The 24,667-nt window shown below is 37.1% G+C and overlaps 1 protein-coding gene across 3 annotated transcripts in view; it reads right to left on the bottom strand.

Annotated features, from left to right (window-relative positions):
- Positions 1-24,667, bottom strand: part of PRKD3 (protein kinase D3) — a 78,415-nt gene that overhangs the window by 52,899 nt on the left and 849 nt on the right. For 2 of the 3 annotated variants that reach the window (XM_030857910.2, XM_060309711.2), the window contains exon 2: positions 16,769-17,723. The exons of the other annotated variant lie outside the window; for it this stretch is intronic. In XM_030857910.2, coding sequence (XP_030713770.1) covers positions 16,769-17,056 — 288 coding nt within the window. In that variant the 5' untranslated portion in view covers positions 17,057-17,723. The remainder of the gene's footprint in view (positions 1-16,768; positions 17,724-24,667) is intronic. 3 annotated transcript variants of the gene reach the window in all.

Here is a 24,667-nt window from a genome sequence, read left to right as displayed (position 1 = left end):
GTTGCTGCGCTCAACCTTTCTCTAGTTGTGGCGAGTGGGGGCTACTTGTTGCAGTGTGCGGGCTTCTCATTGCGGTGGCTTCTCTTGTTGTGGAGCACAGGCTCTAGGTGCATGGGCTTCAGTAGTTGTGGCATGCAGGCTCAGTAGTTGTGGCTCGTGGGCTTAGTTGTTCCAAGGCATGTGGGATCTTCCTGGACCAGGAATTGAACCCTTGTCCCCTGCATTGGCAGGCGGATTCTTAACCACTGTGCCACCAGGGAAGTCCCACCACTGGAGTTTTACTGTACATTTAATTTAAAAAGCATTTTTAACTGAAGTGTAATGAGCAAAGTACACTAATGTTAATTAGAAGATAGATAACTCTACATCCCCTACTCCATGTAAGCACCACCCAGATCAAGATATAGAACATTTCCAGCAGCACAGGTTTTTTTTTATGTTCACTTAATTTGAAAGGTTGAATACTAAAGTCATTTGATGCCAAGTAAATCTTCACAGTAAGTCTTTCTAATAATAAAACAGATCATAGTAAATAACCTCCAAGAAGGCAAGGACAATCTCTTTTCAATGTTCCCTATTGATGGCCCAGCACCTAGAACTTAGTATCTAAACGGAACTTACTGGAAAAAGTTGTTGCCTACTGAGCAAAGGTAAACTAATTTAACACTAAAGTATTTCTCAGAAACAAATATAATTATTACTTTAACATCACTTTTTAGTAAAGTATTTAATTGAAGAGAAGAATTTCAAGGACTCTGTTTCTATACACAGATAGAAGGCACTAAAGTCTAGGTGAGCCAATGAGAAAATTATTCAATGTGGACTCTGAATCTCATCATTAATCTCCAACAGGATTTTCTAAATATGGCATTCCAGAGGAGTTGCTTCATTTAATACCATTTTCTTTGACACAATCCAAAACATTCATTTTATTTTTTCTTTGTTTTTCAGTTAGTTCTGATTATCTTTAACTCAAACTTCTTGGAACTTTCTATTCTAGTCAAGGTCTTAACCTGAATACCCAGCAGAATTTTAAAAAAAAATCCTTCTTCCAGTTTGAGGCTCCAGATTAGTTCATGGTTGCCTGACACTGTTTTGCCAAGACAAAAAAATGCAGGGATAGGGTAAAGAGTAGTATGTCACCTAGTGACTGCAACACAGCTGTAGTGCAAAGAACGTGGTGGGGGGCGGCGGGGAACAGAGAATGACAACTGGTTTCTAGAACACAAAAAATACAGCTGGGGCTTTCACTCTATTTTGGCAGAACCTGAAAATTACACCATGTCTGCAGAGACAATGTATGCAGTCAAAGTATAGACCAAAATCCTCCTAAATGAGGATACATAAAGAGCCTTCAGGTCTAGTGTCATTTAAATGGTCAAAACTAAAAACAAATGTTTTAAGTCAGTTAAAAGCAAACAGTCAGCTTTAGTTAGAATCATTTCAATTTCAGTAAACATCATTATAGCTTAAAATGAATTGCTGTCTGCCAATTTCCTCTCCTACTCCAATTACATCTACTATCTTCATTCAGCAAACACAATAGCAGTAGCATTATAGTGGTATTTCTAAGCCTCTTGGCAATGTGAAATCAAGGTAAGAAGCCAACATTCATTGAGTGTAAAAGTTGCTATGCATCAGGCATTATGCAAAGCACTTGACATAGGCTATCTCATTTCCTCAAAATTCCTAAAACAAGTAACCACACTCCTCTATTAAGTGAATATTTCAACTCTATTTTTAAGTTTGTTATATGCTAAATACTAAAATCAAAGGGCAAGAGTAAAGCAAAGTTACTGTCATGTGTATAGCATGAATGCTATACATGCTTTGGTATTTACTAAAATTTTAAAAACACTACAGGATCAATGATCTTTCCAGATTTCAAGAGATTTTAAAACCATGAATATTACTATTTTGAAGGTACTAATTATGTGCCAGACGATGTATTAAGGGCTTTATATTTTAACATTGAGGTAGGTATTATGACCCTTGCATTACTAATCAGCATTAGAAGTCAAATGACGGAAGAAAGGATCTATAATCACAAAAAATAAGAAAGTTACAGACCTAAAGACCTAAATGTAAGGCCAGAAACTATCAAACTCTTAGAGGAAAACATAGGCAGAACACTCTATGACATACATCACAGCAAGATCCTTTTTGACCCACCTCCTAGAGAAATGGAAATAAAAACAAAAATAAACAAATGGGACCTAATGAAACTTCAAAGCTTTTGCATAGCAAAGGAAACCATAAACAACACCAAAAGACAACCCTCAGAATGGGAGAAAATATTTGCCAATGAAGCTACTGACAAAGGATTAATCTCCAAAATTTAGAAGCAGCTCATGAAGTTCAATAACAAAAAAACAAACAACCCAATCCCAAAATGGGCAGAAGACCTAAATAGATATTTCTCCAAAGGAGATATACAGACTGCCAACAAACACATGAAAGAATGCTCAACATCATTAATCATTAGAAAAATGCAAATCAAAACTACAATGAGATATCATCTCACACCGGTCAGAATGGCCATCATCAAAAAATCTAGAAACAATAAATGCTGGAGAGGGTGTGGAGAAAAGGGAACCCTCTTGCACTGTTGGTCGGAATGTAAATTGATACAGCCACTGTGGAGAACAGTATGGAGGTTCCTTAAAAAACTACAAATAGAACTACCATATGACCCAGCAATCCCACTACTGGGCATATACCCTGAGAAAACCGTAATTCAAACAGAGTCATGTACCAAAATGTTCATTGCAGCTCTATTTACAATAGCCCAGAGATGGAAACAACCTAAGTGTCCATCATCGGATGAATGGATAAAGAAGATGTGGCACATATATACAATGGAATATTACTCAGCCATAAAAAGAGACGAAATTGAGCTATTTGTAATGAGGTGGATAGACCTAGAGTCTGTCATACAGAGTGAAGTAAGTCAGAAAGAGAGAGACAAATACCGTATGCTAACACATATATATGGAATTTAAGAAAAAAAAAATGTCATGAAAAACCTAGGGGTGAAACAGGAATAAAGACACAGACTTACTAGAGAATGGACTTGAGGCTATGGGGAGGGGGGAGGGTAAACGGTGACAAAGCAATAAAGAGGCATGGACATGTATACACTACCAAACGTAAGGTAGATAGCTAGTGGGAAGCAGCCGCATAGCACAGGGAGATCAGCTCGGTGCTGTGTGACCGCCTGGAGGGGTGGGATAGGGAGGGTGGGAGGGAGGGTGACGCAAGCGGGAAGAGATATGGGAACATATGTATATATATAACTGATTCATTTTGTTGTGAAGCTGAAACTAACATACCATTGTAAAGCAATTATGCTCCAATAAAGATGTTTAAAAAAAAAAAAAAAAAAGGAAGTTACAGAATCAAAATCTTAACCTGCATGTCTCTCTTTGATTTGAAAACACTGTTACCTCTCTCTTGGATTACTATTATCTTTTTAAAATACACACCAATAACAAAAAAAATAACAGAACAGATTTAAATGCTAATGTAATTTTGACACTGGGAATCCATGCATGAACACTCTCTTCTTAGATGGGCAAGGCATGTTCCCTCAGTTTTGATTTGCTCATTGTAATCTGACTCTCTCTCTGGTAGTGGCCTCCTAGCAGAGATCTGATCAGCCAATTTCTGCTTGGCTCAATCCCACTTCTACCTACTGCTCCAAGTGTCTGCCTTCTTGTTCTCCTGAATGCCAGTTCTTTGGATTTCATCAGTATAAAAAACACTCCCTTCAGCTTATAAACTCCTAGAAGGCAGAGATTCCGTGTGTTGTTAAGTTGGCTTTATAAACCAATATGAAGATACAGAAATCTAATATACACAGGTTAAAAACTTCCTTCCATTGTTTAACTATATCCATACTCATAATGGAAACTGTGTAATATTCTTAAAACAAACACACCCAAGCCAAACTGGAAATCCTATTTTAAAGCTCTCAGGCTACAATTCACATCTAGAAGACATTGATTATCAGTAATTTACTAAGACCCTACAATATTACTAACAGAAGTTTTCGATTTCTCCAAACTCATAAACTCTATTTCTATATAGTTTAACTCAGGGTTTTTCAACTTCAGCACTACTGGCATTTTGGATCAGATAATTCTTTGCTGGGATGGGGGGTGGGCCGGGCAGGTGGGCTCTCCCATGCACTGTAGCAGCCTCCCTGCCCTCTATCCACTAGATGCCAGTAGCACTTCCTCTCCCCATAGCTGAGACAACAAAAATAGAACGTCTCTAGCCACTGCCCAGTGTTCCCTGGCGGGGGTGGGGGGGGCGGTGGTGTCAACCCAGTTGAGACCTACTGTTTTAATTTAATCTTATATGTTAAAATTAGATACTGGGGCTGTAGTATTTGCCAATAAAATTGTCCTAATCTACATTCTTACAAGGAATAAGGATGAAGTTCACTGGTATTCTCAGAGTGAATAAGTTAGCGAATTTCAGAGTTTTCTAGAAGAACCTGGCCTTTTGCACAATCCTAGAAAAGAGCTCTAGAAACTACATATCTGACCATCTAAACTAGTGGGAGCAGGCTGGACAAAACTAAGGTGCTGATACATGACACAGGATGGAAAAGAATACTGGTGCTTATCGGCTCATTCCTTTTTCTTTGTGGCTCTAACTATACGTTATTTCATCAAGGGAAGTAATTAGCACCACAGATTAATTGCAGTATCATGTTTTTAGCAGTAAAAGCAGGTAGAATGTGTCTTTTAACAAATGTCTACTGAGTATAAGGCAGTTGGAGGGATAGAAAGAGGAGTAAAACAGAACCAACCTCAATGTAACATAAACGTTGGAAGCATTTCAAATTTTCAAAAAAAGGAAGCTAACTTTTTGGCTTAAGCTAAAGACAACAACAACAACAAAAGAAACTCCACCCACTCCACCCTCAGGATGTGTCATGAAACTGGACTGAATTCAAAGAGTGATCACTTTTGGTCACATCCAAGTTTTTTTGTTTTTTTTTTTTGCGGTACGCGGGCCTCTCACTATTGTGGCCTCTGCCGTTGCAGAGCACAGGCTCTGGACGCGCAGGCTCACGGGCCCAGCTGCTCCACGGCATGTGGGATCTTCCCGGACCGGGGCACGAACCCGCGTCCCCTGCATCGGCAGGCGGACTCTCAACCACTGCACTACCAGGGAAGCCCCACATCCAAGTTTTAAGCGAAGTTCAACAATCAATGATTTGCTGGTTACAGAGATATATTCATTGAGGGGGAAAAAAATCTCAGTGTATATGTTTTATATTATCTGTGTTAGTTAGAAATTGATCCAGTTTTTAACTTTTATAAGCCTGGAATCATTGATTGTTCTCTATTTCTATGAGGTTTTACCATACCCTGACCTATAATGGAAATACCAATCACACTTTTCTCCTAATTGAGCACATAATACCTAATGTTTATTTATTTCTACTATTTTGAACATTTTCCCACATGCTTGTTTACTAATTTAATATCTTTGTGAAATATATTTTTTTATCAATTGACCAAATATTTAGAGACCAGTGTTTTTCTTACAAATATATGAGCTCTTTACAGAATAGATATTAACTTTATATAATACTTGTTGTAGTATTTCCTCCATCTTATTTCTGTTTTTATTATTCTTACATATGTAAATATTACACTTGGAATATTCAAATCTGCAAACTGTTCTTTTCCCTTTTGTTTCCTTTTATTGTTTTGAAAGTGAAATACCCACTATTATAAGTTTGATAAATATTCAATTCTACTTTATTCTAATTTTCCTTTGATTTGAATGCTCATATGTAACCTTTAAATCCTCTGAAATTTATCTTGGTGTCAGGTATTAAGTGGAGGTCCATGTTTATGGCCCTTCAACTGCTTAATGAGTTTTCTAAACACAAATTTCTGAAAAATGATTCCTTTTTTTTTCTCATGCCTCCCTTGGCATGTACCTAAAATGTACCATGGATCTATTACTGCTTTTAGCAGTATTTGGTTTCAGTTATTGTAGTTTTTCTCTTCCCTTTCTCTCTTATTTTTCAGATTTTTAACTTAATGCTTTTGACTACTTTTTCTCCCAGATAAACTTACTTTAGAGAAACACTGTCAGAGTAAAAAGAATCCCAATAACAATCTGAATGGAAAAAATAATTTAAATTGGGGAGTAAAAATTATATACTATCAGCCTTCCTTTTCAGAAACATGATACTACATTTATTTCACAAAGCCTTTTTCTTAAATATTTCAGAAAATTTTTAAATTTTATTTGTAGTTCTATTCATTTATTTAAGATAATTATCAATAAATACTTTTAATCACTTTTTCCCTAATGGAAATATTTATGTACTCTTGGTTAGTTTTCATGTCCCTCTTGTGATATCAAAAGATCTTACATAGTTTCAATGAATGCTCCTCTCCCTATACCTTTATAGTTGCTCTATAGGCTCTTTCTGGCAGTTCAGTCCTTGGGAATATTCATACAATAAGGAATATCTCAAGTCCATTATATTAGATGTAATAGCCTAAGGGTATAGAAATATAGAAAAAGCATGTTTGCTCACTTACTGCTCAACAATAGTAATTAACTAGTTAAATCAGCTGAACTCAAAATTATATGATTCTGAAATCACATCTGTAATCACATTAATCTAAAGAAACTAATCCCCTGAGGAATATATTACAATACTGAAGACAAAAGTCACAGGTTTTCAGGAGCTAAGACTGCACATGAAACTCACACATACAGACCAAGAACAGAAGATTAAATAAACCACAGAACTGATATATCATTAATCTCCAATTTTCTGCATCAATAAAAAGAAGCATTAGTAGAGCTAATATGAAATTGTGAAGAATTTACCCATACAGATCAAGAAAGGAATCAATTGTCTTATACACAGTAGAAAATAGATTATGACACAAATGTATATTCCATAAAGCAGAAAACCAAAAGTTAACATAAACTTAACTGGTAGCAGCTTTCAGCTATTTCTGGATCACCACTAGTTTCTTATAAGCTCTCAAAAGGGAAAGGATCCCAAAGTACAGTGTGGTTAAAGTTTTGTTTGCTTGTTTGTTTAGTTTAGAAGCCACAAAGATCAGACTAAAAAATAATATTATTGTTAAGCTAACACTTACTGTGTGATTACTATGTGCTAGGTGCTGGACTAAGCGTTTTATAAATATATCATTTAATGTACACGTACACACACACACAAAAAACCATGAAATTAGTACTATTTTTAACATCGTTTTCCAGATAAGAAACCAAGGTTACACAACTAGTAAGTTGTAAAGACAAACCCAAATTTTACTGATCCGCAAACTCATGTTTTTAACTACCATACTATACTGCTTCATATGAATTCTTTTCTTTACTTATTCAATTATGAACCATCTTAAAAGCTTTTGCACAGTAAAGGAAACCATAAACAAGACAAAAAGACAACCCTCAAAATGGGAGAAAATATTTGCAAATGAAACAACAGACATTTATTAATTTCCAAAATATACAAACAACTCATGGAGCTCAATATCAAAAAAACAAACAATCCAGTTAAAAAATGGGCAGAAGACCTAAATAGACATTTCACCAAAGAAGACATACAGATGGCCAAGAGGCACATGAAAAGATGTTCAACATCACTAATTATTAGAGAAATGCAAATCAAAACCACAATGAAGTATCACCTCATGCCGGTCAGAATGGCCATTATCAAAAAATCTAGAAACAATAAATGCTGGAAAGGGCGTGGTGAAAAGGGAGCCCTCCTGCACTGTTGGTGGGAATGTAAATTGATACAGCCACTATGGTAAACAGTATGGAGGTTCCTTAAAAAACTAAAAATAGAACTACCATATGACCCAGCAATCCCACTACTGGGCATATGCCCTGAGAAAACCATAATTCAAAAAGAGACATTGGGCTTCCCTGGTGGCACAGTGGTTGAGAGTACACCTGCCGATGCAGGGGACACAGGTTTGTGCCCCGGTCCAGGAAGATCCCACATGCCGTGGAGCGGCTAGGCCCGTGAGCCATGGCCGCTGAGCCTGCGCGTCCGGAGCCTGTGCTCTGCAACGGGAGGGGCCCCAACAGTGAGAGGCCCGCGTACCGCAAAAAATAAAAAAGATACATTTACCACCAATGTTCATTGCAGCACTATTTACAACAGCCAGGACATGGAATCACCTAAATGTCCATCAACAGATGAATGGATAAAGAAGATGCGGCACATATATACAATGGAATATTACTCAGCCATAAAAAGAAACGAAATTGAGTTATTTGTAGTGAGGTGGATGGACCTAGAGTCTGTCATAGAGTGAAGTAAGTCAGAAAGAGAAAAACAAATACCGTATGCTAACACATATATATGGAATCTAAAAAAAAAATGGTTCTAATGAACCTAGGGGCTGGACAGGAATAAAGACACAGATGTAGAGAATGGACTTCAGGAAATGGGGAGGGGGAAGGGTAAGCTGGGATGAAGTAAGAGAGTAGCACTGATATACATACACTACCAAATGTAAAATAGATAGATAGTGGGAAGCAGCTGCATGGCACAGGGAAATCAGCTGGGTGCTTTGCGACCACCTAGAGGGGTGGGATAAGGAGGGTGGGAGGGAGACACAAGAGGGAAGGGATATGGGGATATACGTATGCATATAGCTGATTCTCCCTGTTATACAGCAGAAACTAACACAACACTGTAAAGCAATTATACTCCAATAAAGATGTTTTTTAAAAAAAAGAAATTAGAAAATTTAAAAACCCCATTTAAAACTGCATCAAAAACATGAAACACAGATAAAAAATGATATACACAATTCTGGTAAGCTTTTATGTATAAATCACCAAGCTGATTTTAACATTTATATGGAAATGCAAAGAACGCAAACTGAGATAAACAGTTTTGAAAAAAAGAACAAAGTTGCAGGATTTATGCCCTGACATCATGTCTTTATAAAACTAAAGAATTCAAGACAATGTGGAATTAGTTTAAGGATACAGACACATAAGTCGATAAAACAAAACAGTGTTCAGAAATGGCCCAAGATATATGTGGTCAACTGATTTACAACCAAGGTACTAAAGTAATTGAGTAAGGGAAGAATAGTCTTTTCAACAAATGGTCCTGGAAAAATCTGATGTCCTACAAAAAGAAATGAAGTTTGATTCTTATCTTACCATATACAAAATTATTTTGAAATGGACTGTTGAATTGTGCCCCTCAAAGAGATGTTCAAGACTTCCCTGGTGGCGCAGTGGTTAAGAATCCACCTGCCAATGCAGGGGACACGGGTTCAAGCCCTGGTCCGTGAAGATCCCACAAGCCGTGGAGCAACTAAGCCCGTGTGCCACAACTACTGAGCCTGCGCTCTAGAGCCCACGAACCACAGCTACTGAAGTCCATGTGCCTAGAGCCCATGCTCCTCAACAAGAGAAGCCACCACAATGAGAAGCCCATGCAGTGCAATGAAGAACAGCCCCCGCTCACCACAACTAGAGAAAGCCCATGCACAGCAACGAAGACCCAATGCAGCCAAAAATAAAAATAAAAAGAATAAAAAGAAAACAGAAAGATCTCAAATAAACAACCTAACTTTATACCTCCAGAAACTAGAAAAAGAAGAACAAGAAGTAGTAGAAGGAAGGAAATAACAAAGATCACAGTGGAAATAAATGAAATAGAGACTAAAAACACAACAGAAAAGATCAATGAAACTAAGAGCTGGTTTTTAAAAAAGATAAACAAAGCGACAAGCCTTTATACAGACTTAACAAGAAAAAAAGAAGACTCATATAAACTAAATTACAAATGAAAGAGAAGACATTACAACTGATACACATAAATACAAAGGATCATAAGAGGCTACTATGAATAATTACACACCAACAAACTGGACACTTAGAGGAAGTAGATAAATTCCTAGAAACATGCAACCTACCAATCCTGAATCATGAAGGAATAGAAAATCTGAATAGATCAATTAATAGTAAGGAGGCTGAATCAGTAATCAGAAACCTCTCAACAAACAAAAGCTCGGAACCAGAGGGCTTTACTGGTAAATTCTACCAAATATTTAAATAAGAATACCAATCCTTCTTAAATTCTTCCAAAAAATAGAAGTAGAAGGAACACTTCCAAACTCATTTTACAAGACCCACATTACCCTGATAATAAAGCCAGACGAGGACACTACAAGAAAATTACAGCCTAATATCCCTGATGAACATATACATAAATATCCTCAACAAAATGTTAACCAACTGAATTCATTAAAAGGATCGCACACATCATCAAGTGGCATTTATTCCAGGGATGAAAGGATGTTTCAACGCACACAAATCAATAAACGCGACACACTACATTAACAATATGAAAGATAAAAATCATAATCATCTCAACAGTTGCAGAAAGAGCATTTAACCAAATTCAACATCCATCATGACAAAAACTCTCAACAAAGTGAGTGGAGAAGGGACGTACTTCAAAATAATAAAGACCATATATTAACAAGCCCACAGCTAACATCATACTTAATGGTGAAAAGCTGAAAACTTTTCCTTTAAGATCAGGAACAAGATAGGATGTCCACTCTCACCATCTTTATTCAGCATAGTACTGGAAGTCCTAGTCAGAGCAGTTAGACAAGCGAAAGACATAAAAGACATACAAATCAGAAAGGAAGAAGCAAAACTGTATATTTGCAGAAGACGTGACACTATATATAGAAAAGCTTAAAGACTCCACCAAAAAAACTGTTAAAATTAATTTAAAAATTCAGTAAAGTTGCAGGATACAAAGTCAATATACAAAAATCAATTGCATTTCTATATACTAATAACATACTACTGGAAAGAGAAATTAGAAGCAATCTCAGGACTTCCCTGGTGGTCCAGCGGTAAAGAATCCGCCTTCCGATACAGGGGATGCAGGTTCCATCCCTGGTCGGGGAGCTAAGAGCCCACATGCAACTAAGCCTGTGCACCACAACTACTGAGCTCATGCGCCTCAACGAGAGAGCCTGCATGCCGCAAACTACTGAGCCCATGCACCCTGGAGCCTGTGCACAACTAGAGAGAGAAAAACCCACACCCCACAACTATAGAGAAGCCCGCACACCATAACTAGAGAGAAGTCTGTGCACCACAACTAGAGAGAAAAAAACCCACACGCCACAACTAGAGAGAAGCCCGCATGCCACAACTAGAGAGAAGTCTGCGCACCACCACTAGAGAGAGAAAAACCCGCATGCCACAAGTAGAGAGAAGCTTGCATGCCACAACTAGAGAGAAGCCCCCACACAGCAACGAAAGATCCTGCATGCCTCAACAAAGATCCCGCATGCCTCAACAAAGATCCCACATGCCCCAACTAAGACCTGACGCAGTCAGAAAAAAAAAAGAAACAAACTCACGTGCAGGTGTATCAAAAAGAATAAAATACCTACAAATAAATTTAACCAAGGAGGTGAAAGACCTATACACTGGGAACTGTAAGACATTGATGAAAGAAATTGTAGAAGATGCAAATAAATAGATATTCTATGTTCACAAACTGAAAGAATATTGATGTCCATACTACCCAAAATGATCTACTGATTCAATGCAATTCCTATCAAAATTCCAATGATTATTTTTTACAAAAATAGAAAAAGCAATCTTAAAATCTGTATGGAACCACAGAAGACCCCAAATAGCCAAAACAGTCTTAAGAAGAACAAAGCTGGAGGCATCATGCCTCTGATTTCAAACTACACTTCAAAGTCACAGTAATCAAACCAATATGGTATTGGCATAAAAATGGACACATTAAATCAATGAAACAGAACAGAGCCCAGAAATAAACCCATGCGTACATATTTATTTACAACAAAGGAGCCAAGAATATACAACGGGAAAGGACAGTCTCTTCAATAAATGGTGCTGGGAAAACTGAAGAGCCACATGCAGAAGAATGAAACTGAAGCCCAGTCTTACACTGTACACAAAAATCAACTGAAAATGGACTACAGACTTGAACATAAGATCTGAAACCATAAAACTCCTAGAAGAAAACATAAGAGGGTAAGCTCCTTGACATCGAACCCAGCAATGATTTTTTGGATTTGACATAAACTGCAAAGGCAACAAAAGCAAAAACAAGTATGACTAAATCAAACTAAAAGCTTCTCTATAGCAAAGGAAACCATTAAAAAATGAAAAGGAAGGGCTTCCCTGGTGGTGCAGTGGTTGAGAGTCCACCTGCTGATGCAGGGGACACAGGTTCGTGTCCCGGCCCGAGAAGATTCCATATGCCGCGGAGCGGCTGGGCCCGTGAGCCATGGCCGCTGAGCCTGCGTGTCCAGAGCCTGTGCTCCGCAACGGGAGAGGCCACAACAGGGAGAGGTCCGTGTACCGCCAAAAAAAAAAAAAAAAAAAAATTAAAAGGAAACCTATGGAATTGGAGAAAATATCTTCAAATCTTATATCTGATAAAGGGTTAATATCCAAAATATATAAAGAACTCACATAACTCAATATCAAAAGAAAACAACACAAAACAAAAAAAAAAACCACCTATCAATTAGATTAAAAAATGGGCAGAGGAGAACTTCCCTGGTGGTGCAGTGGTTAAGAATCTGCCTGCCAATGCAGGGGACACGGGTTCGAGCCCTGGTCTGGGAAAATCCCACATGCCGCAGAGCAACTAAGTCCGTGCGCCACAACTACTGAGCCCACGTGCCACAACTACTGAAGCCTGCACACCTAGAGCCCATGGTCTGCAAGAAGAGAAGCCACCACGAGAAGCCCGCACACTGCAACAGAGTAGCCCCCACTTGCCACAACCAGAGAAAAGCCCACGCGCAGCAACGAAAACTCAATGTAGCCAAAAATAAAATAAATTTATTTTTTTAAAAACTGGGCAGAGGAACTTAATAAACATTTTTCCAAAAAAGACATACAAATGGCCAACAGGTACATGAAAAAGTTTTCCATCAATAATCATCAGGGAAATGCAAATCAAAACCACAATGAGGTATCACATCACACCCGTTAGAATGGCTACTGTCAAAAGGATAATAACATATGTTGACAAGGATGTGGAGAAATGGGAACCCTGGTGCACTGTTAATGGGAATGTAAATTGGTGCAGGCACTATGGAACAGCATGGAGGTTCCTCAAAAAATTAAAAACCGAACTACCATGTGATCCAGCAATTCCACTTCTGGGTATACAGTCAAAGGATATGAAATCACTATCTTGAGTGAAATCTGCACCCTCATGTTATTGCATCATTATTTACAATAGCCAAGATGTGGAAACAACCTATGTGTCCATCGACAGATGGATAAAGAAAATGTGATACACACACACACACACACACACACACACACACACACACACTATTCAATCTTAAAAGGAAGGAAATCCTATCATTTGCAACAACGTGGATGGACCTTGAGGGCATTATGCTAATAAGTAAGATAAGTCAAGCAGAGAAAAATAAATATTGGATGATTTCACTTATATGTGGAATCTGGAAAAACCAGAGCTGGTGATTACTAGAGACAAAGGGTAGAAGGTGGGGAAATGGGTGAAAGTGGTCAAAGGGTACTAACTTCTAGTCATAAAATAAGTAAGTTCAGGCAATGTAATGTACAGCATGGTGACTACAGTTAACAATACTTTATATCTGAAAGTTTTTAAGAGAACAGATCTTACAAATTCTCATCACAAGAAAAAAAAAAACTCACATTAACTATGTGAGATGCACCAAAACTTGTTGCAAGTATTAAGCAGAAAGGGTGTGCGAAGCTCCTGACATACAGTAGGTACTCAATAAATGTTGTCAATTATAATCTTCCTCCTTTCCCCTCCCATATCTTTGCTCATCCTGATTTTTTTGCCTTGGTATGTACTCCTTACCTCCCATATCACTGAAATCTTACTCATTCTTTAAGTATCAGATGAAATGTTACATTTCATATGAAGTCTTTCATATCTTTTATCAACCTGAGAAGAACACTTTTTATTTTAACTTCACTTTCTACTTCTCATATTTTATTCTGGTAAATGTTTCCCTTACCAGACTATAAGCTTTTTGAGGGAAGGGACATTTGGTTAATCTACTTCTTAAAATTTAACCAGTGCTCTACCTTTAAAAGGTTCAATAAATGTATTTACTAAGAACAGAAATAAAAAAAGCAGGTGTGCCCATCAGAGTCCTGGGAGTTAACCTGGAGCTATGCATGTGTAGGTAATGGAAGTAAGTGATTAGCAAGCAAGAATCTAAGAGAGAATGTAAAAAGAAAAGAACTTCTGACATGGTTTTTCCATCTCCCAGGTGAGGTAGGGATCCATGAAACCTCTCTATCAAACCCCAGAATCTGAGTTGGTTCCCTTAAGATTTCTTTCCAGTTAGGACCTGAGTAGATCATTCCTTGAAATTCCTTTCTCCTTTATCTGTCTCTAGAGTGAAGACTTAACTTTAGGTTAAATGATTCAGAATTTCACAGCTGGAATTACACACTAGAAATCATCCCAACTCGGGCTTCCCTGGTGGAGCAGTGGTTAAGAATCTGCCTGTCAATGCAGGGGACTCGGGTTCGAGCCCTGGTCCAGGAAGATCCCACATGCTGTAGAGCAACTAAGCCCGTGCGCCACAACTACTGAGCCTGTGCTCTAGAGACTGCGAGCCACAACTACTGAGCCTGCGTGCCACAACTACTGAAGCCTGTGCTCCGCAACAAAGAGTAGCCCCCGCTCGCCGCAACTAGAGAAAGCCCGCGTGCAGTGACGAAGACCCAACACAGCCAAAAATAAAAATAAAATAAAATAAATTTATTAAAAAAAAAATCACCCCAACTCAATAATTTGATAGATGTGGAAATGTAATACAGAGAAGTCAAATCACATAAAGGTATGCAGTTAATAAACAACAGAGCTGGGCATTCCCTGGCAGTCCAGTGCTTAGGACTCTGTGCTCTCACTGCTGAGGGCCTGGGTTCAATCCCTGGTTGGCGAACTAAGATCCCGCAAGCTGTATGGGATGGCCAAAAACAAACAAAAAACAATACAGCTGACCTAGTTACAAGCTCAATACTCTTTTTCACTACACTTAAACAACAGTTAGGATTCTAGCACATGTCAAAAGGAGTGTGTAATAAGATTATGTCACATACATGTTTTATATTTTTGCCAAGCACATCCCCATATCACTACAATATTGACTCAAATTCAGTTCACCATGATATTCATTTTATGCTGGCTATCTCCATAATCAATAATTCTATTTTATATTTGCATAAAGTTCACCCTGAATTATCTTTTCTTGAGCCATATCTTATTTCCTTGGCTTCACTAGAATTTTTCATAGATTATGATTTTTAACCTAGCTTCCCAAGAACTTGACCCATCTGACCCACTTCTCACATCCATATTAATGAGGAAGTAACATTCATTCTAAAGTAATCCTGTAGAAAATCAGTATGCCTCTGTATAAATATAAGAACTAAGTCAAATTTCCAAAGGTTGAAAACTGAATAATATAGCTCTACCAAAACATTAGTTATGATTTTCTATGGGCTCAAAAAAAGAGAGACAATAAAGTTACAAATTGTATTTAAGTTAAACTCTTACCATTAAATTAAAAACCTAGTTGCAAAAATATTTATTAAAACATCTGTTACCATCTGATGAAAGGGAAATTAAAAGCAAAGATACTTAAAGACACAAAGTTGGTTCTACAGATCTACAAAAGAATACCTAAAATTACTTTTGGCCACATTTAAATAGATAAGTCACTGTTAACACACAGGAGACAAGGGTCATTTTCACAAACCACATAACATTTTTTTGACTGTTAATTACTTCTACATCAGAAGATAATGACAAACCATGTAAAGCATAAGTAACTGAAACAAAAACAGTAAGACGAGGAGCATTATCCAAACACATTAATCTTACTGATAGGATTTTTAAAACATAAAGTATACTAAGTTGTTTGAAACATAGGCTTGGTCCATTAAAAAGAAAATGTAACCAATTCATACTACTTATATACAGTTTTATGATAAAACATAGAACATACCAGCTCATGCATCAAATCAAGATTATTAAAGAAATTTAGCTAAGATTCCTTAAAAAATGGTATGGTACAGGGCAGGGGGTGAGTTAATTGGAAGCAAAATAAAATCACCCTCAATTTAAAATTTGAGGGTGATTTTAAATTTAAAATTTTTCTTCTATTCTGATATATATTACAGCTCATTTACCTAATTTTTAAGAGACAGAGAGAGTGTGGTCCTCTGGCAGTTTAGGTGAAATCAGGATCTAAAGGGGACAAAAGGGCAGCATACAGGGGACCTAGGAAGAACGAGGTATGGACCTGGACTCAGCAGCAGCTGTGTCTCATCCTTTTGGTAAGCCCCCTTGATGCCTTGTGCCTTCTACCTCCTGACTGTTTTCTCTGAAAACAAGTGAGACTACTTAAGTCCTCTTGACTTTACACTGATTTTCCTGCTCTTAAAGAGATGAATTGAATAAGCAGTATTTTAAAGCCTGGATATAGGCTCCAGCTGTTAGACTCTGAAATTTCGGACTTTAGGCTTTTAGTCTATCAGGACTCTCTCCCAATGCTCAGAATTAAGATATAAACAACTGATTGATCCATATGTGTTAACTCACTGTTGCATGTATAATTTATAGAAAAGCAGTAGAAACAATATTACTTAGAAAAACTACTGACATAAATAGCATGCACAGTACCTTTTGATAAACAATGGAGCACACAAGATCCTTGACTGCAGATAAAGATAGTTCCTGGGCTTCGATGGTAATACTCTCCCGTGTAAGGCCAATTTGCAGTAGAAATGAGATTGTATGCACTGAGCCTCTGGAGTTGGTGAGTGATGGTGCACTGAAGCTTCCATTAGAGAGTCGCGCAGAGAGCCCTGTTTTAGGACTTGAACACGGAGAAGGAGCTGGAAGCACAGCAGGAAGAGTTGCAGGTATTACAGACTTCTGGGATGATGGAGGAGAATTGTTTGCAGACATCTGCCTTTCTTTAATCTTTTAAAACAGTTGTCAATTCTTTTTCAATGGTTATGAAGAGGCCTTAAAATCACAGTGGTAAAAAAATGACTGTACTTTCAGATTTAGTTGAAAGCTTCTTTATTTCCTCTTTTAAGCCACTCATGCTGATGATGGCAAGTTCTACAACTGTGAGTTGAATATACAAAAGGTCCCACTTCCCTTAATATCAGTCCCATCAAAGAAGAGTCTTGTCTTTAGGACCACAACCAGGGTTTTGGAAAGGATTTAACATCACTGAATTATCCTCATCAGAAGAGAGTTGACATTGTTTATTTACTAAACATCTTCATCTATTTTCTTTTAAGTCTATTCTTGTCTCTCTCTTTTAATTTCAGAAAATACATAATGAATAAAAGTTGTTTTTCTGTCAAAATAAAATCCTAGTTTAAAAAATAAAAAGTGTTTAGGATTAGTCTATTCAGTACTTATCCTTTGGTTCCTTGATCTAATGGGACACTTTCTCAAATGTCCACACCTTAAATCACCTTCTCAAATGTCCTCATTTTCATTTTGGAGGAGCAAATTTTTCCAGGATTAAGCACAAAGGCTTTTTAAAATAGTACAGGCATATTCCACTTGGTGAATGGGCCCATGGAGAAAAGTTGATGCTTTCTGAAATGTAGGTAGCCTGGAAGAAATTTTTTAGAAACTTTTAATATTTTATACTCACTTAACATTATTTTAAAAATGCAAGAATCCTTGGGGCTTCCCTGGTGGCCCAGTGGTTAAGAATCTGCCTGCCAATGCAGGGGACATGGGTTTGAGCTCTGGTCCAGGAAGATCCCACATGCTGCAGAGCAACTAAGCCCGTGCACCACAACGACTGAGCCTGCGCTCTAGAGCCCGCGAGCCACAACTACTGAGCCCACGTGTCACAACTACTGAAGCCCGTGAGCCTCAACTACTGAAGCCTGCGCACCTAGAGCCCACGCTCCGCAAAAAGAGAAGCCACTGCAACGAGAAGCCTGCACAACTGCAACGAAGAGCAGCCCCTGCTCACCGCAACTAGAGAAAGCTCGGGTGCAACAACGAAGACCCAACACAGCCAAAATAAATAAAATTTATTAATTAATTAAAAAAAAGAATCCTTGTGCTTTTTTAAAATGATATGTTTTGGCTGTATGTTTATAATTCACCAATAAATCCTAATGGGTAGCCTTTTTTTTTTTTGGTTTAGTTATCAGAGCCCATGATTTCAGGGAGAGCCTCCTGATAAAAAAAAAAAAGAGCAAAAAACAAAACCCTGCTATTCCTCACTAATACCTAAAACTTGAAGGTCAAACACTTTTATTCCACAAATACACAACTGAGTTATGACAAAAACAGAAGGGACAAAAAAGAAAAGTAAAACTGACATCATCATAGAAATAAAGTACCACTTGGCCATACAAAAGATGTATAATACTGCCCTAACATAGACAAGAGTATTCTTTCTTATATTAAAAGTTTAAATCTAAGCAGATTTCTTTCAGAAAACTAAGGAAGCATATACTAAACACAGTTATATGACACACAAAGAAGTATAAAAGACATACTTAAGACAGGAACATAGGAAAAAGCGATCTTGTCATAAAAAATTTCTAAAAGTGAAAAAGAGAACACTAAGCACAGTTACATATGTATCACAGTTTTACATAAGGACAGTTCAAAAACTAAAAGTACGACCCCATGGCTAAGTGAAATGGCTCACAAGAGAAGGATCTTTCAATTTAAATTCCATCCATATACCTGTAAAGTCTAATGATGAAAAAGAGTGAAGCATCCAATGTGGTTGCAGAATGACTCTGGAAAGTAGTTAATGGGGCTAAATAAACGAGGATGAACATAACAGAAGAGCAAAAACATACAGATATAGTATTAAGAATGAGCAAGTTCAAGAAAAAGTATGGCTTAGAAAAAAACTGCTTAAAGATAACAGCTTTTAGAACTACATTCAGATAAGTAATTTTAACCCATTTTATATTGTACAGCACTTAACATCTTGTAAATGTTTTATTTGCTTTATCTCATGATATCTCTTTGGAATTTGACAAGGCAAATATTATTTATTATTTTTGCAGATGAGTTAACGGAAGCAAAAGCAGATAAAGTAACTTGCCCAGCATCAAATGGCCATTAAGAGGTGGAGTGGGAATCAGGACCCAAGTTTCATACTTTCCTACCAAGTGCTGTCTCCACAATCACATACCATTTCTGAAAGAACAAGGAACTGAGAGAATCACCGCTCAGAGAGGATGTTAAGGTTGAGAGAGCACATTGAGAAGGCACAATTGCTCAACTGGTCTTTTGCTTACTTTCTCTGAGTTTTTAAACTAAAGTTGTAGCAGAGCATTGAGAACTGAAACCTGAGCCTCGTGAATACGAGGGACTAACACATCTTTATGGAAGTGCAAGTCTTCGGGTTCAGATGCAATGCACTCCATATTGCTAAAGCAATTAGTCAGTGCAATTACAAAGCTGACTCCTATCATCTTGGAGAAAGAGTTCAGAAAGAGAGAAACAGTCATGGGCTGGAGATGGGTCAGAACGGCTTCAAGTTTTGTGGGCTGGAGGAGTGGGGAAGTGATTTCAGAAACTGCAGACATATAAACTTAATGTTAACCCTTAGTCAAATCTGAGAATAGATTATGAAAGCAAATGGTTTTCCAATACTTAGAATATAATGATCACTAGACGTCAGCATGAATTCAAACAGAATGCCAAATCAGCTACATTTACACCTTTTAAAAAAGGGGTTATTGGCCTTTTTAGATGGAGGAAATAATAACTCACAGTAATTGAGCTCTATCTGCCAGACACCGTTCTAAGCATTCCATATGTGTTTCCTCACTTAATCCTCACAACAACCCATTTTATAGTTGAGAAAACTGGCTTAAAGTACTTGCCCGAGATCACACAATTAGCAAAGCCAGAAAAAAAATTAGTGTATTCTGGCCAAAACAATTCTCAAGATGATATTCCATACTCTTTTTGTAAATACGTTGTTTGAGTATGAGTTAGATGTTAGTGTAGTTGGTTAAGTTTGCTGCTCTGTATCAACTTAGAGAAGTCTTTAGGGGAGTGCATTGGAACGCTGCCCTTGGCCCTATATTGTTTTTGATTATTTATAAGATAATAAAGACATGGAAGACATGCTTATAAAATCCTCAGAGTGTACAATCTGGGAGAAATAAACTAAAATTCAAGTGAACTATAACAATGATGAGAGTAAAGCTTTACATTTAGTTCAAAAAGTTAAATGTGCAATATAGAAATGCTGACTTAGAACCTGTTCACTAGAGGTGTTATCAACCAAGAGTTTAATAATGGCTGCTAATATAATGGGTGACTAAAAGAACTAATGTAAACATAAACCCCCAGGACACTGAGAACACATCAGCATCAATCAGCATACTGGTTGCTAGTCAGCTTACGTTACCACTGTATTCATTTTTACAGTCCACACTTTTAAGAGCTATATTGATGTAAAAAAATAATAATGAGGATATATCTAGATAAAGCTGAAAACAATGTCATGTGACAAATTATGCTTAACACAACCAAGCAGAATAATGGTCTTCAAATATTTGAAAAGGTGTTAAGAGAATAATTGGTTTTTCTCCCCATTTTTATATGGATGATTTATTTATTTTTTGCTATTGATAACAATGTATTCATTTATGAAGTGTTATCCCTACTCACACCACACACCCAGGAAGTTGTGTTACTGGGTGGACACAGTGCAAACATAAGATTAGGAAATTAACAGAGAATAACTGGTTTTATTCAGTGTCATTGTAGAGGGTAGATAGAGGGTAGAGGTAAAATGAAGATAACAGCTATGAGGACTGCGCTACTGCATGTACAATATCTACAGTGGTACCTGGCTTATCCTAAGTGCTAAGTTTTAGCAATTTTCACAGTAATTAGGTGAAAGAATTAACAATTAAGCTCCTACTTCACACTAAACACTGAAATTGAGATATCATACTTCATTAAATCCTTGCTATGACACTAGGAAATTTGTTTAACTGCTTTACAGAAAAGGAACCAGAGTTTCAGAATTGTTGCTTACCCACGACTACACAGCTAATAAGTGATGGAACTGGGATTCACACCAAAGTTTCCCTGACTCCAAAGCCCATGTTCTTTATACTACTTCAGTTCATTACCAACAACCTAACAACAATCTACAACAGGTTTTCTCATGAGGTAATGAGGTCCTTAAAATACCTGACTTGAGCAGTTTCAAAAAGCTGAACAACTGTCATAAAAAGGTGAGTCAAATATCTATGAATAATACTGTATGCAGGTTAAATACTTCAAAATGCAAGACGCTGCTGTGTTCAAGAATAATAATTTATTTGTGACGGATATCTTCCCACTAAATTTCCATTTTATAATACCTGCTAATATTAGCCAAATAACAGTAACTGTCTTATGATTACAATCAACTATCAGAATGATCGATAACTATTAACTATGTTATACTTTTGCATAAAAATATTTTTTACAGTTTCAGCATGAACACAAATAGAAGAAACTAAGTGAGCTGTCATATTAGCTTCTGCCCACTCACCCCATCTGTTTTCCCTCTCCTTGTTTTGCTTTACGGAACCTTGATTTGATCTGTAAGATGCAACAAGATGTAGGGTGCAAAATATTAAGACTAAATATCAAAAAAAAAAATCTAACAACTCTAATTTTGTCTTTATGCTTCAATCAGAAATCTGAGACAATAGTACACATACTAATTCATAAATCAATTAGATATGTTTGTTGCTAATAGCTGTGGGTTGGCAAGCATTTCTAATATGTTTATTTGCAACATCTCGAATATTCTTTGGGGGAATTATCTGTCACATATTTCATTCAAATGAAATTGTCACTATTGCTGAATGGAATCAAAAGATGGCATTTTAAAGGAATCTTGAGCCCAACCTGCCCTACTATTACAGACAAGGTAAAAATAAAGGCTCTGGAGGTTAGGTGACTTAACAGAGGGTTACTTCACGGTAACATCACAAGTTGATCTACCCTTTCTCTCCCTCTCCCTCAACTCCCCCTACATATACATTATCTCATTTCTTAGCAAAGCCTCTAATTATAAGAAGCTCTAACAGCAGCATTTTCATTCAACAAATATTTACTGAGTGCCTATTATCTGCTAGACTGTTATGAGAGACTCGGGTTGTACAGCAGTGACCAAAACAGACATGGCTATTGCTCTCTCCGGAGCTTAGAGTGTGATATAGGACACACACATTAAACAAATATTCACATTAATAGCAAGGCAATTACAAATCATGAAAAGTGATATGACAGAGTATACTGAGAGGAACTAATTTCAACAGAGGTTCACAGGCAAGGCACCTTTAAGGAAGCTAAAACCAAAGGATAAGTAGGAGTCAGAGAAGCAGAGAGAGAAGCAAAGAGGATTCCGGAAGACAAAACAAATCCAGCTAGTAAACACTTCAAAACGAAGCTCATCATTTAGTGTAGCCAGTGTCCTTTTTGTACTCAGGAAAGGCAAAAGTTAAGAGGTAAAACACTTTTCCTATTCAGAATAGCATAATATTTACCATGACTCCCTACCAGTAACAGTTTTCCTGGTTCGATTAAGTTTTGTGTGCTAGGAATGCTAATGAATGCAGGGTCTTTTTTTTCTCTTGTTGATATGTACTGTATTCTTTTAGTATGTACAAAAAGCATATGGCCTTTTTCAATGCAATACTGACCAGAGTCCTGAAGTCATTATCCATATTCTACCTTGATACAGGCCTGACTTTCCTTAATAATCCTGATGTTGCTTTTATATTGTATGAAAAATCCAAGTAACTTTGTTGATGGTTTTTAAAATCATAGTTTCTAGCAATTTCCTACATCTACTTATATATTTTCAAAAATGTAACTATTACCTTAGGTTAATATAAATACTTTTCCTCCTAAAAGCTCAGTATTCAACTAAATTGTTGCTGGTAAAATTCAGCTCATCGAGACCAGAGGTATTTGAATCTCAGTCTTTTCCAATGTCAGAGAGAACAGAGAGAGAGCACACCAAGTCTGCTCTCTGCTCAGACACTGAAAAGTTTATCCAGTAACCAGATTACGGACTGCCAGTCTGGTGATGCTGTACAAATTTACGTTTGGCTTAATGTATCTTCATAACCTCTCTCTGCACCAGTGGTATCTAAGAAATCTGACTCATAGCCAGTGAGCAATTTCTTACATACAGCCACTATAAACTAATCACACAAGTGGAGAAAACCTTCTTCTACACTGAAATTAAAATTAAAACATCTCCTAAGTACATTATCTCAAGTTTTTTCATTAATGAGACAACTGCTCCAAAAAGGCTCACACACACGTTCAATTTGAATTACATAATCAGAGACTCAAAGTACTGTCTGCACAGATTATGAATCATAAGCATGATTATTAATAAATCAAATTAAAAACTGTACTAGCTAATAACTTCCCAATATCAAGTTCTGTAAAATCAGTTTATTTTTAAAATGAGCAATTAACTCTAATATGGTAATATTTTCATCAACTTTAGAATGTCTTTTAAAAATGAGAACAAAATGTCCCTTAAGAAACATGCATTTAAATGACCATTCTTTTTTTCTGTATAAGATTTTTCCAATTCTTATATAATTTTAAAAATTTAATATCCAAGAACTTGATTTATTAAGCTCTTTTTTGGGAGGGCCATGGCATTTTTTAGATTAAAAGCAATCCACTAAGAGAGAAATTTCTATTTTAAAGACGTCACCTCATGAAACTGAAAGCTTCTAAAATTTATGTATTTAAAAGACTCACTACGATCTGAGATGCTTAAAACATTCATTTCAAGATAATAAACCAGTCAACATTCTTGAATCTGAGTCATCCTAAAAAGTTAAAAACTATATACCAAATTATAGAACTGAGGATGGAAAACTGGCTTGTCAAATATTCAAGTTCCTCTGATCAGGCCGACCACATCTACATTACCTACCGAAGCAAAACCTAACATGAAGGCTTCTGTGACACGTTTTAAATACTTTTAATAAAACTTGTAACATTTTTTTTGGCTGAATGTCCATGCCAGCTCTGAATCCAGATCCTAACACGGAAGGAGGAAAGGGTTCCTTTATTAAGTAAAACTGGCCTAGATCTCGGTCGGGGAACTTTATGGATGCTTTCAGCCACAAATCCAGAGGTGTCCTCACAGCCTTAAATTTACTAAGTAAGCTTGATCTAAAGAAAATCATAGCCGCTAAAACTTTAGTAACTGCAGCATTAAGTACAAAGGAGAAACAGTATAAGAGTAACACGCTAACGTTTTCTAGGGTACAAATTACGGTATTTTAAAAGTTTTCGTTTCATTTGCCTCTACAGCTCATTAAGGCTGTGTCGAACAAAGTACCAGTTCAGGGTGTAACTTATCCTCCCTAATCAAAGATGACACCGATAGTCTTATTTCCTGTGGGGATGGGTGTGGTTGAAGAGACAGTTACGTCCAAGCCATCAATCTGTGTATGGAAAAGTCTGCAGCTCTCACACACGCCGTCGCTCGATTTATACTCGTGCCTGCACACGGCAAGGCCT

The sequence above is a fragment of the Globicephala melas genome, chromosome 12 (genome assembly GCF_963455315.2).
Source record: "Globicephala melas chromosome 12, mGloMel1.2, whole genome shotgun sequence".
Taxonomy (NCBI): Eukaryota; Metazoa; Chordata; class Mammalia; order Artiodactyla; family Delphinidae; genus Globicephala; species Globicephala melas.
The sequence above is the reverse complement of the archived record's forward strand: the minus strand, read 5'-3'. Positions and strand labels throughout refer to the sequence as shown.